Source organism: Hypanus sabinus, chromosome 12 (assembly GCF_030144855.1).
Source record: "Hypanus sabinus isolate sHypSab1 chromosome 12, sHypSab1.hap1, whole genome shotgun sequence".
Lineage (NCBI taxonomy): Eukaryota > Metazoa > Chordata > Chondrichthyes > Myliobatiformes > Dasyatidae > Hypanus > Hypanus sabinus.
The window spans coordinates 31,559,444-31,573,575 of record NC_082717.1 but is presented as its reverse complement, the minus strand read 5'-3'; the positions used below and the strand labels follow the sequence as shown (position 1 = coordinate 31,573,575).

The window sequence follows — 14,132 nt, the reverse complement described above, 5'->3', positions numbered from 1 at the left end:
GGGGGCTGATTGTTCCTTTGTGTTAGCTAAAGCCGTTCTTCCGTGGCAAGACCCACCATTTCCGAGGCAAATTGAAAAGGACGCACGTGGGCTTTTCTACCGGCTGTCGCTATTACGCTTCAACGGGAGTTCTAGCGTTCCTTCTGGTGCGTCTAAAGGGGCTGTTCCCCAGACCCTCTTTTATCCCCACTCACGGGGTCTCAGATGTCACTCAGGGTGGAATGATGCCATCCCCCAACCAGCCCACGTTGCCTGAGGGCTTCCACAAAGCATAGTATTCAATACACAATTCCATCTCCAAGAGACAATGACCTTTTCCGTGGCTTTGTATCGCTGAGGGCCAGGACGTTCCAAACGTCTCTCTCTCTCATTTCCCGGGTCTCCTGACCTGACTTAATAGCGATCTTGCGATTCTCAAAAAGGAGAGGGGCACAGGCATAACACTTGACTTTTTAAAGGAAGATGACATTGATATAAAAGACTGCCGTGGTCAAAGTTATGATAATGCCAGCAACATGAGTGGCAAGTATAGTGGCTTACAAGCACGAGTTAAAGAGCTCAATGAGTTTGTGGATTACATTCCAGGTTTTGCACATTCACTAAAATTTGGTTGGAAAATGTGCTGCTGAATGTTGTCAAGAAGCATTAATTTTCTTTGAATTTGTAGAAAGCCTGTACACATTTTTTTCTCTGTTTCTACTTATTGGTGGGATCTCCTTTCTGCTGCATTATCTGATGGTGGTGCTCATTTGCCCATTGTGAAAAAAATGTCAGATATCAGACGGGTAGCTTGTGCAGATGCAACAAAAGTGCTTTTACACAGCTTTTCTGCAATAAAACAAGTCTTGAATGACATTTCAAATAACAATGATCAGAAGGCAGAGCATCGACAACTGACTCGTGGACTACTTTCAACCACGATGAAATTGGAAACAGGAATAATGGTCATATTGTGGGGTCAAGTATTGCACCATTTTCAAATGCCCAGTGCTTCTTTGCAATCTTTGGCCAAGACTTGAACACAGCTTGTACACTCTATGAATCCTTGCATGGATATGTTCAAGCTATGCAGTACTTTTTTAGACATAGAGCAAAAAGCCAAGGATCTGACTAAGTGTGAACATTATCAACAGGAAACTCGAAGAAAACACAAGCAAAATCGCACATATGATGATTCCAGTGGTTCCAGCACTCTTGATTCACTTGTTGAATCTCAAACGCCTTCTCAGAAGCTTAAAAGCCAAATATTTCTTGCCGTTATTGATGACTTGCTTTCTGCCCTGTCAAAAAGGCAGAAAGCTGATCTAAAAGTGTTTTTTGGATTCCTTCATCAGTTACAGTCGTTTATACCTGAAGAGATCGTAAGGAGGTCATCAAATTTTATTAAATCATATCCGGAAGATCTGGAAGAAAGTCTTGTGCAGTTTACTGAACTGCTGCAAACTGATCTTGCTTCTTATATTGGCGCCAAACAAGACCTTGTAAAGTTACAGTTGTACTGTTTGATAACTGACAATTCTTTGGAGTCATGTTTTCCAAATGTAGAAAATGCCTTGCGCATCTATTTGTCACTCATGGTTACCAACTGCAGTGAAGAATGCTCATTTTCAAAATGGAAAAGGATTAAAACTGAACTGAGGAGCACCATGGGTCAAAACAGATTAAACAATCTCACTCTAATGAGCTTTGAACTTGAACTTCTGCATGAAATAGACATTTCCATTATCATCAACAAATTTGCTCATGCTATATCTAGAAAATCTAACTTTTAAATTGTAGTTTTGTTACTTTTGACATTTGAAATTGATACCTACATGTAAGTAATACTATTACTGAAGTGTCAGACATTTGTCATATTACCTGGCAGTATAGCAAATGGAAAAAATTGAATTACCTTACTAAGCAATTAAATAATTTATGTTTTTGTAAAAAAAAATTTCAAATTTAGGGCCCCTGTATAATGTAAGCGACAGGCCCCGCACTAGCTTAATCCGGCCCTGCCTCCAGCCACCAACCATCAACCTTGCCCCATGCTTAATGTCCTGAATGAAATTCACTTGGTTAGTATTAGCAACAACAGAAGCACAAAATATATAACCCATTTTTCCTATAGAGTCCATACCAGCTGTATGTACGAACAATACTGAGAGTCTCACTTCCCTGCCTTCTCCCTGAACCTCTATGTCTTTGGATGTTAGCCAGTTGTGCATTCATTCTTTCCACTGAATCTCACTGGCAGGTATCTCATGTCAAATGTAACTCTTCTACTTAAGAAAGGAGAGAGGGAGAAATTTGGAAACAATAGACCTGTTCACTTGACATAGGCTGCTCTCCCCCCCACATTATAGCCATTTGGGTAATGGAAATTTTCCATTGCGGAATTTACAAATTATTACCCAAAAATTTCAGATTCACAATAAAAATAGTTCCAACTGAATTTATGAGAAATAAACAGAAGATGTAAAAGAAACAAGTCTTGTGTGGCAGTGAGGTCAGTATGTATATGACGTCGCTGCATCCAGCTGTTCACAGGGTATACTCATAACCTGGACAGGGTTCAAGTGTAATTGAACCTTTGCTCGTACAGTACTGAGTGGCATTGTGGGAAGTGAGCAAGATTCAAGGGGATGTGGGCAAGGACTTGACAAAGGCAAAATAGAACGATGCAGTATTTTCAAAACAGCAAGAGATTGAATTGTAGGTGTTCAGAAGAACTGAGCTGTCCTTGCTCCTTAATTACTGAAAGTAAGCATGCAGATACGGCAAGTGTTTATGCAATAGCATATTGGTTTTTATTGCAAGAGAAATTGTGTACAAAAGCAGATTCATCCTGTTTCTATTATATATGACCGCATCTGATCATATTACAATGATAGTAAGCCCAGTTCCATTCTATCTCGGATCTGTTCATCTCGACATCTTTCCTGAAGTGTGACATCAGAACCAGACATTCTGTAAATGTATCTGAACCAGTGTTCCATAAAAGTACATCGTGACTTCTTTGCTTTGAAAATCTGTTTTTGTAGCTAAGGCCAATGATCCTGTCTGCATCTTTAACCACTTAGCCACCCTGGCCTGCCTGCTAGTTTTTTTAAGGGTTATATAAGTAATGAGCCTTGAGGAATATTTTTCCCCATCAGTAAAGCAAATCAGAAAATTTTGCATCCCATTCTATTCTTTCATTTAAAAAAATCTCTTGGGCATCTTGCAATTTCAGCAAACCTTTCCTAGCCCCAACCATTCCAAGTAATTCCCTAATTGTCAGAATTAGATACCAGTAAACTTCTCCGAATGTTTTACAATGGTTCCACATTGGCACATTTTTTTTATTTCTTCCTAACACACCAATTCTATTTGCCTGAGAATGGGGAAAGGAGTCACATCTCTTATTCTGGTTTGGAAAACTGGACACCTTTTGCAATCCCCACAGGGTTTTGACTCTGCTTATTAGAAGTTGCATTCAACAATATTTTTATTAATCAGCTATTTGAAAAAGCTAATACTGGTAGAAAAATGTTGAATCATTTTCCATTGTTTATAAAATACTTGTTGGAAATAGAACATTCACCATCGCTTCTTGTACTTTTGTTTTGGGGCAAAAATTGCAAGTTTTAAAAAGAGAAATTCAAGCCAGATCCTTGCTGACAAAAATATTCCACTGCCTTGAGCTTAACTTGTTTTGTGTTGTCTCCTTAAGAATTCTGTGTTTATGTAGACAGGACCAATACATTAGTGTATTGTATGAATGATAATAAATGTGACTTGTGCTGATATTATTAATGTTGTTTCCATAGATGCATGTGGATGACACTGAGTACTTTGAAGATGATGGCTGCATTTATAGAAAACTTCAGAATGGTACAGTCTTTCATTCTAATAAATCACCATAGAAATCACATAACATTGGAACCCAATTGAAGCCACAAACTAACTCTGTAATGGAAGAATGGCTCTTTTGCCTCAAGGATATTGAATCATTGATTATCTGTAAAATTATCACTGAGAATTTTCCCAATGAGACTCTAAAAAGGCTTAAAAGGTTGCTCTGGAGCAATCCCAACCTTGTAAACTTGTGTGGAGATGTTTTTTTTTTATTGTACTGGCGAGAAATTAGAAATGAACATAAAAATGCTGCTCATTCTCAGCAGTCAGGACTATCTGTGGAAAACCATGTTTTGTGTTTGAGCCTGAACTGGGAAGTGAGTTTGTGCAACCCATCCCTTCCCCATGCCTGAAAACTAAGGGAGTCTCTGAAGCTAAGCTTATTATGGTGCTTCATGTCATATTGCTAGTAATAGGGCTATGTAATGTACAGGAACCTAGGCCAGATATGTAAAGTGAGGGAAAATCTGAGCCAAAATCACAGATGGGTGACATGCAGAAATGGCCAGTCCTGATGTCGACAAAAGATTCAGTAATCTAAAATTGGAGAACATGATTTTGAGTAAGTGCAGAATACGTCAGTGTTTACAGGTTCAATGTGCTGGCCAGTGGTGGACTGACATCAGCACTAGACTTCGAGGCGAGTGTTCCTGGGTTTGAATCCCGCCAACTCCTTGCAAGCTTTCCATTTGTGCTGGGTTGAGTGTTGAGCTGGCAACTCAGTTTCTTTTTTAAGACAAAAAAACAAACAAAATGCTAAGGAAACAGCAATGTTGCCGCCCGATGCACCACGAGCTACAGAGAGGAATAACAACAACAGCAGCAAGTTCAATGTACAAGGTGGAGGATAAGCTGTTGTTCCCCGAGCTTATGTTGGGCCTCATTGACAGTGAAGGTCAGAGTGGGGTGATGAATTAAAGTGGCAGACAGCTGGGAGTTTTAGTCGCTGCTGTGAGCAGAACCTTGGTGCTCCACAGAGCAGCACACAGTCAGGGTTTGGTCTCTCCAGTACAGAGGAAACTTCATTGTAACCACATTGTACCTCAAGGACACACACGCAGCCTCAGCCAAGGCTCGAACTAGCTACCTTCAGATCACTAGATGAATGCCTTAACCACTTGGCCACGCGCCAACACCCTACAAAGTACCCAGGACATCTTTAGAGAGCGGTGTCTCAGAAAGGCAGCGTCCATTATTAAGGACGTTCAGCACCCAGGGCATGCCCCTTTCTCACTGTTACCATCAGGTAGGAGATACAAAAGCCTGAAGGCACACACTCAGCGATTCAGGTACAGCTTCTTCCCCTCTGTCATCCGATTCCTAAATGGACATTGAATCTTTGGACACTACCTCACTTTAAAAAAAAATATACAGTATTTCTGTTTTTGCACGTTATTTTAAATCTATTCAATATATGTAATTGATTTATACATTTTTTTTCTCTCTGCTAGATTATGTATTGCATTGAACTGCTGCTGCTAAGTTAACAAATTTGATTCTGAAATGAAGCACACTGGATTGGAGAAAAGTGCAAGTGAACTGAGGGCTTGAGTCCCTAGATAATGTGGAAAGCCTTTCTAAGTGAAACAGTGACCTGTTGTTCATTTAGATGATCTGTTAATGTTGGCCAAATCAGTGTAAATGAAAGGGTTTGACCGGAATCATTTGCTTCCATGGATGCTAAGTTTTCCAACAACGTGTTTCTCACAAGTCTGCAAGAACTGATTTTCCCCTCTAAAGATCTAGGTGAATGTGACAGTAAATTTAGAGTAATTTTCACATAGCTAATGGTTTATAAATATATATATTTAATTTTTCCTTGGCTTGTTACAGTGTTGACTTATTTTGAGCTGTGTTTCTGGAGTTGGCGTGATTCCATCAATTTGTGGCGAAGCTTTCAATTAGCATATGCAAACAGATATTAAAGGAAACTTTCACCAGGCAATGAATGACATTGTCACACAGCTTTCAGTGAACTAGATTCGATCCTGCCCTCTGGTACAGTTTTTGTAGAGTTTGCACATGAGACTCAATAAACTGGATGGCTTCCTTCTGTCATTTGGAAATGTGACTGGTAAGGCAAGGGCAGAATCCAGAGGTGGGGAGAGGGAGTAGTAAAGGCTGGCAGGTGGTAAGTGAGACCAGATGAGAGGGAAGATGGGGGAACAGCATAGAAGGGAATGATCTGGGAAGCCAAGAGGCAAAGAGCTGAGGACTAAGGAATCTGATAGGACAGGACGGTGGGTGATGGATTAAAGGGAAGGAGGAGGGTAACCAGACAGGGGTGGTGGGCAGATGATACGCATGGAGGAGGGGAAGAGAAGAGTGAGAGGGTCACAAGAAAGGGGGAAAACAGATGCTATTTGGGGAGTGGTTACGGAAAGCTGGGGAAATCAATATGCATATCATCAGGTCAGAGACTACCAAGTCTGAATATGAGGTCAAATTGACGACTTGATCTAACTTGCTCTTCCAACTTGGTGTCTAGTCTGATCATGGCAGCAGAATAGAATTGCTATCAGTGGCCAGTGGGAGATCCTGGTTGTTCTAGTGGTTAGAGTGAAGATATTCAACAAAGCAGCCCCTTGTCTGCACTGAGTCTCCCCATGTAGAGGTCATGTGGGGAGCACCGGGTGCATAACTGACCCAAACATTTACATGTGAAGCACCCCCTCTCTTGGAAGGACTGTTTGTGGTCCTGAATGACGGTGAGGGGGAATGTCAGCAGTGGCGCTTAGCATGGTTAATTATCAGGATGGGCTTTGTTGGAGAGGGATGAGTGGATAAGGGAGTTGCTGAGTGAGTGACTCCGAGAGGGGAGGGAGGGAAGAGATGGTTGGACATGATGGTTTTTAGAAAAAAAATGTGATTTCTCTGATGTCCGAGAATAGAAAGCTCATCCTCAGAGCAGATATGGAGCAAAGAGAAGGGAGTAGCATTCTTACAAGTGACAGGGTCGGAAAAGGTAAAGTTAAAGCTGTGAGAGGCACTGTGTTTATGGAAGATGTCAATAAATAAACTGTCTCCGGAAACAGGGACAGCAATCAAGAAAGGGGAGAGAGGTGTCAGGTAAGAATCAAGAAATTTGAGAACAGGGTGGAGTTGGGGGCAAAGTTGTTTAAATTGACAAGCTTAGCATGGGTGCAGGAAACAGCACCAATGCTGTGTCAGTGCAGCGGAGATAGTCTGGGAACATTACCAGTGGGGTGCTGGTTCAGGGGTAAGTAAGAGGAGGTGTCCAAGAGCTGTCGTCTGGCCTCAGCAAGGTCCCGGTGAAGATTAGAGGCTCACTTCATCGAGCATCTTCACTCCATCCAGCACAACAGCCATGATCTCACTGTGGCCACACATTTTAATTCCACACTGACGTATCTGATCAAGGCCTCCTCCACACCGAAGCCAGGCTGTGTTGGTGGTCTCCAATTTGGTGGCATAAGTATCAAACTTACTACTTCTGGTAACCACTCGCTATGTTTCTTCCACACGCCACCCCCCCCCCCCCCCCCAGCTTGTTTTTTCACTCCAGTTGCTCTCTCAATCCTTTTCTGCCCACGATTTCCCAAATCAGTCTCGGCAAATCAAAAGGAGCTTCACCTTCTTCCTTTTATTCCATTTTCCACTGTCCTCTCCTATCAGATTCCTTAGTCCTCAGCTCTTTGCCTCTTCCACTTAACACCTCCTGGCTTCCCAGATCATTCCCTTCTATGCTGTTCCCCCATCTTCCCTCTCATCTGGTCTCACTTACCACCTGCCAGCCTTTACTACTCCCTCTCCCCACCTCTGGATTCTGCCCTTTCCTTACCAGTCCTGATGAAGGGTCTCGGCCCAAAACATCAGCTGTTCATTTCCCTCCACTAATGTTGCCTGACATACTGTATCCCTCCAGCATTTTGTGTGTGTTGCTCAGGATTACCATCAGCTGCAGAATCTCTTGTGTATGTGTGTCCCTGGAGCTGCAGTTTCACTGTTTGCATTGCTTTAAGTTGCTTATTAGTCGTCTCATGAAGAATTTCATGCCATTTCTGTAACATCCAGATCTACTCCTCCAGATGAAAGTTGTAGAAAAAGGGAAATGTTTGTGCAAAGATAGTACCTTGAGTGCCAGTGTAATGCAGTTTTGTGAAAGAGCTATATAATAATTCAGAACTGAACATTTTAACTAATCTGTTTTGTATCCTGCACTATAAAACATTGCTCGTGTCCACAGGTTCTCCTGAAGTTGTTCTCTGCCTGGATCGACTACAGTTTGTTCAAACAAAAGATGCTCAATTTCAGCGCATCAGAGTCTCACCAAATCAGAAGTATTTGGCTTTGAGCATATGTACGACATCAGATGAACCTACCTGCATTGTGGTAAAGCTTGATTCAAAGCCGGTGGTGGCACATGTTTTGCCGAAAGCATTTAGTTTTGGTGAGTCCTCATCCAGTAGAGTCATCCTTTATTGCAGCAGAGGGCTGCCACTTTTGCCTGCACTGTTCATTCTTGCTCTCACTTGGCTGTCTCTGTATTTTGGACCATAACTTGCATGCCTGACCTACCAAATGGACCTGATCCAATGATGTCTCCAACCATCTCCGACCATAATTAGCAGGCCATCTGAACTCCTCATCTGATGCCCCGATGGCATTTAATTCTGCTGTATGTGCCTTGTGCAGGATGGACGTGGGCTGCGGGGAGCCTGCACATTATCACTTCAATATAACTTCCCATTTGCAGAGCAATTTTCACTTTGAGTCTTTTGGGATGGGGTCAGAACAGGCAATGTGAGGCTGAGATGGAGAATATTTGAATGAAGAAGGTTGCTGCAGATTGAGGCTGTGCAACACTGTGATAGTCTAAAGGAGAAATGGGACCATAGATAAAGATCTGAGACCTGAGGAGTAAGAGCTAGTGAGAAGCAGGGACTCAAAGCAGATAATGTACTTTTGCAAGTCTTTGCTTTAAAATCGGCAAGTAACACTTTGATCTATTACAGAATGGGCCACAGATAACTACCTATTCTACACCATTCTGGAGAAGCTTCAATCCCAACAAGTTTTCAGGCTTCTGCTGGGAGACCAGAGAGCAACATCTGAAATGGTTTACAAAGAGAATGATATCAGGTATTACAAAGCTGGAACAAGACATACATAGTCTAGTCATTTTGGTGTTTGAATGCGATTGTTCATTCAAAGTTGCTCAGTCATTATCTGGTTATTCCAGTAATTAGCAATTACTTTCAAAGCAATGCTACAGATTTGGATGTCTATTAACCTTTATATAGCAGAATTCTCTTCCTTCATTCCATCTTGTCCCTCATTCTTAAATTAGTTTGTTTGTAAATTCAAAACAAATTTGTTTCCGTACTGGGGGGGGTGGGGGGGGGGGGAAGATATTGTCCAGCAGTCGGGGTAGGAATGTTACGAGCTGCAGCATGTCAATATGTACTTTTGATTGGGCTGCAACCCCTCCACTCTTCCAATGGTAGGGCTTATTCTGTTTCTAACCTGATTTCAGATGAATCACTAGCAAAATAGTTGTCTAAAGAAATCCTCCTATTTTTAAGGTCTTTTGTGGAGCTAACTTGCAGCAAGGATGGAAAATACATCACCATCAACAGCAACAGTAAGAATAGTTCAGAGGTTTGGTTAATTGATCGAACGCATCCACTGGAGGCGGCCAGGGTTGTGCAGGAGCGACTTCCTGATCTCATTTATCACGTGGAACACTGGAAAGACCAGTTATATATTCTGACCAATTTTGGTGCCTCAAAAGAATATAGAGTAAGTTCAAATTAATATAAACATCTTGCCTACAAATTAATGTGTAATATAATTAAAACACATTTGGAAGACAAGTTCATCCTCCAGACAGGTTGAATAAACTGACCTACAGATCTGTTCATCAAGTGATACACTGTTGGAGAGTCGTCACTGTTGTAATTTAAAGAGCCCTGGCACTCCACTTCCGAGCGTTGTGATCCCACATAAATAACCTGTTTATTGTTTAAGAAATAAATATTTGTGATAATTTTAGGAGGAAGCTTATGGTCTTTAAATAATGTTTGGCAAGTGGGGTCTTGTTTAACTTTTGATCCAAAAACCAGATGCCATATAGAGTGGGAGTAGGCCTCTAGGCTGCTTTGCCATTGGAGAAGATCATGGCTGATTACCTCAACACTCTTCTCCTGCCTTTTCTTTGAATTACTCTGATATTCAGTAAATGTTGATGTGAGTTTTTACTGCAGTCAGTGACTGGGATTCCATAGATCTCCAGTGTAGTTAATTCCAAAGATTCACCAACTCATGAATAAATTTCTCCTCATCTCATTACTAAATGGCCTAGACTTGTTAGCCAGTGGATATATCCTCCCTGCATCTATCTTTGTATCTTTTAAGCATTTTGTATATTTCAATGAGGTCACCTATAATTCTCCTAAACTCGAGAATAGTAGACCAGGAACCAGTCTGATAAAACATCACTGAATTCTCCATGACTTCTGCCACCTCCATTGGAATCTCACCACCAAGCACATCCTACCACCCCCTCTCCCCCCCACCCCTTCCACGGGAATTGCTCCTGTATGCGACTCCCTTGTCCATTCGTTCCCCCCCCCCCCCCCCCCGATCTCCCTCCTAGCACTTATCCTTGCAAGTGGAACAAGAGCTACACCTGCCTCCACACTTCCTCCCTCACTACTCCAAACAGTCCTTCCAGGTGAGGTGACACTTCACCTGTGAGTCTGTTGGGGTCACCTCCTGTATCCGCTGCTCCCACAGTGGCCTTCTGTATATTGGTGAGAGCTGACATAGATTGGGAGACCACTTTGCCAAGCACATTTGCTCCATTCGCCAGAAAAAGCAGGATCTTCCAGTGGCCACACATTTCAATTCTACTTCCCATTCCCATTCCAGTGAGTCAGTCCACGGCCTCTACTATCACAATGAGGCCTCATTCAGGTTGGAAGAGCAATGTTCTGTATTTTGTCTGGGTAGCCTCTGATCTGACAGCATGAACATCGATTTCTCAAATTTCTGGTAATTGCCCCCCTTCCTCACTATTCCCCATTCCCATTCTTTCCCCCCCCCCCACCTTATTTCCTTACCTTCCCATCACCTCCCTCTGGTGCTCCTTTCCCTTTCCCTTTCTTCCATGGCCTTCTGTCCTCTCCAATCAGACTCCCCCTTGTTCAGCCCTTTATCTCTATCACCAATCAAATTCCTATCTCTTTACTTCACCCCACCCCTCTCCCAGTTTCACCTATCACCTACTACTTCCTCCCCTCGCCCCATCTTCTTACTCTGATTTTTCATCTATTTTTCCAGTCCCTTTGAAGGGTCTTGGCCCGAAACTTCGACTGTTTACTCTTTTCCATTGATGCTGCCTGACCTGCTGAATTCCTCCAGCATTTTGTGTGTGTTGCTTGGATTTCTAGCATCTGCAGGTTTTCTCTTGTTTAGTTGTCTTTAGATAGGAAAGCTAGAACTGTACACAATGCCTCAGGAGTGGTCCAAGCCTAGACTTGGAGTCTATGGTAACAAAATAGGGTATTTCCAAGATGCTGAGTTCAAAGCAATTTGTTAAGAAATTAAGCACAATTCTCTGTTCTTGGTCTGTAACCCTGCAGTTATTGTTTTCGAGTGCTCATTCCCTGCTCTCTGTCCACATCCTTTAAGTTATTTCTCCTCAGGTGTTCATCCAAGTACCTTTTAAAATATGGCTACCACCTTTCAGTCAGTAACTTCCAGACCCTCACCATTCACCAAGTGAAATAATTTTACTCACTGTCCTCACATCCTCCGACTTAAATCTATGTCCACTACTTACCGACTTCTCAGTGAAACAACTCTTCCGTTTAGGTGGCTGAAGCTTCTTGAGTACTCTTACTCCTCCGCAAAATCTTCCCTACTTTCTTTTTTTCCAAACAAAACCACACTAGACTAGACTGTGTCTCTTCATTATGATAATTCTCCATTTCTGGCTTTATTCTGCACAAATCGCCACACAATCTTGAGTGCTACCATGTTCTTCCTGTAGTGCTGTAACAAGATGTGGTGGTTTGTAGTCCAACCATATCTGTTATGTCAAATGATTATCTTCAAAAGATAATGGAAAGAAATCAGTTACTGAAAAATATGACAAACAGTGAAATTTGTTCATTGATCAGTAATGAATACACATACAAGACCATAAGATGGAGGAGCAGAATAGGCCATTTGGCCTGTTGAGTCTGCTCTGATATTTCATCACAGCTGATCCAATTGTCCTCTCAGCCCTAATATCCTGCCTTCTCCTTGTATCCCTTCATGCCCTGACTAATCGACCTCTGCCTTAAATATGCACAGAGACTGGCCTTCCACAGCAGCATGTGACAGAGAATTCCACAGACTCTCCACTCTCTGGCTAAAGAAATACCTCCTTTTCTCCATACTAAAAGGATACCCCTCTATTTTGAGACAGTGTCCTCTGTTCCTAAATTCTCCCACCATAGGAAACATCCTCTCCATATCCACTGTATCAAAGCCTTTTGGTTTCAATGTGGTCACCCCTCATTCTTCTCAGTTTGAGTGGATACAGGCCCTGAGTCATCAAACACTCTTGATATGACAAGCCATTCAATCCTGGAGTCATTTCTGTGAACCTCCTTTGAATCCTTATCAGTTTCAGAACATCCTTTCTAAGATATGGAGCCCAAAACTCCTCACAATACTCCAAGTGAGGCCTCACCAGGGCTTTATAAAGTCTCAACTTTACATCCTTGCTTCTATATTCAAGTCCTCTTGAAATGAATGCTGACATCACATTTGCCTTCCTCACCAAACTTCCACCATACTGCTTCTGTCTTCCACAGTGAAAACTGATGCAAAATACTTAGTCAGTTTGTCTCCCATTGCTCCCATTGTCTCCGGCATAGTTTTCCAGCAGTCAGGTATGCGCTCTCACTTCTCTTTTACACTTTATGTATCTGAAGAAACTTCTGATATCCTCTTTAATATTATTGGCTGGCTTACTTTCATATTCCATCTTTACCTTAATGACTTTTTTAATTGCTTCTGTTTTTAACAGCTTCCCAGTGCTCTAACTTTCCGCTAATTATTGCTATATTATATGCTCTGTTTGGTTTTGACTTCTCATCTTAGCCATGGTTGCGTCGTCTTGTCTTTAGAATACTTCTTCTCCTGCGCCTTCCAAATTGCTTCCAGAAATTCCAGCCATTGCTGCTCTGCTGTCGTCCCTGCCAGCGTTCTTTTCCAATTAATTCTGGCCAACTCCTCTCTCATGCCTCTGTAGTTCCCTTTACTGATACATCTGTATTAGTAATTAATATTGATCAAGTATACTCCCTTAATTTTTTGGTAATTAGATAAAATAACATTTATAAATTTGTAGAGTAAGCTTGACCAATCCTTGCATTCAGAAGATTGTGGATTTAAATCTTACTCCAATGCAAAAGCTACAGTCCCAGTTGGATCAGTAATGGTGGATTGCTCTGATAGTCAGATAACTGCTGACCTAATTTTTTTACTGTGATAGTGATAATGACAGAGCAGCCTAGAAAGGCCAAGTGGTCTACTCCTACTCTTATTTCTTAGGTAAAAATACCCAGGAATATAAACAAGAAAACTTACTTTAATTGTTCTGTGACTACAAAAAGCAGCACAGAAAATTTTTTAAAGAAACTGCACATCAATTTGCACTATTAACTCCATAAGACATGGGAGCAGAATTGGGCACTCAGCCCATTGAGTCTGCTCTGTAATTCCATTGCTGATATACTATCCCTCTCAATCCCATTCTTTTGCCTTCTCCCTGCAACCTTTGACACCCTGACTAATAATGAACCTACCAACATCCGCTTTAAATATACTCAATGACCTTGCCTCCACAACCATCAGTGGCAATGAATTCCAGACTCATCATCGTCTTGCTAAATGAATTCCTTGTCATCTCTGTTCTAAATGGACTTCCCTCTATTCTGAGACTATGCCCTCTGGCCCAAGGCTCCCCCACCAAAGGACTCATCCTCTTCACATCCACTCTATCTAGTCTTATCAAAATTTGATGGGTTCTAATGAGACCCCCCCCCCCTCCCCTATTCTAAATTCCAGTGAGTACAGGCTCAGAGCCATTAAACATGCTCATGACAAGTCTTTCATTCCTGGAATCATTCTGGTGAATCTCCTCTGAACCCTCTCCAATGTCAGCAGATCCTTTCTGAAACAAGGGGCCCAAAACTGCTTACAGTACCGCAAGTGAAGCCTCACCACTG

The 14,132-nt window shown here is 42.0% G+C and overlaps 1 protein-coding gene across 6 annotated transcripts in view; it reads left to right on the top strand.

Moving 5' to 3' along the window:
* The window catches only part of prepl (prolyl endopeptidase like), a 68,659-nt gene that overhangs the window by 11,880 nt on the left and 42,647 nt on the right, over positions 1-14,132 (top strand). For all 6 annotated transcript variants that reach the window (XR_009515060.1, XR_009515058.1, XR_009515061.1 and 3 more), the window contains exons 3-6: positions 3,795-3,858; positions 8,090-8,293; positions 8,859-8,985; positions 9,429-9,645. Coding sequence is in view for 2 of the 6 variants with exons in the window: in XM_059985730.1 (XP_059841713.1) it covers positions 3,795-3,858; positions 8,090-8,293; positions 8,859-8,985; positions 9,429-9,645 (612 nt within the window). In the remaining 4 variants the exon portion in view is untranslated. The remainder of the gene's footprint in view (positions 1-3,794; positions 3,859-8,089; positions 8,294-8,858; positions 8,986-9,428; positions 9,646-14,132) is intronic.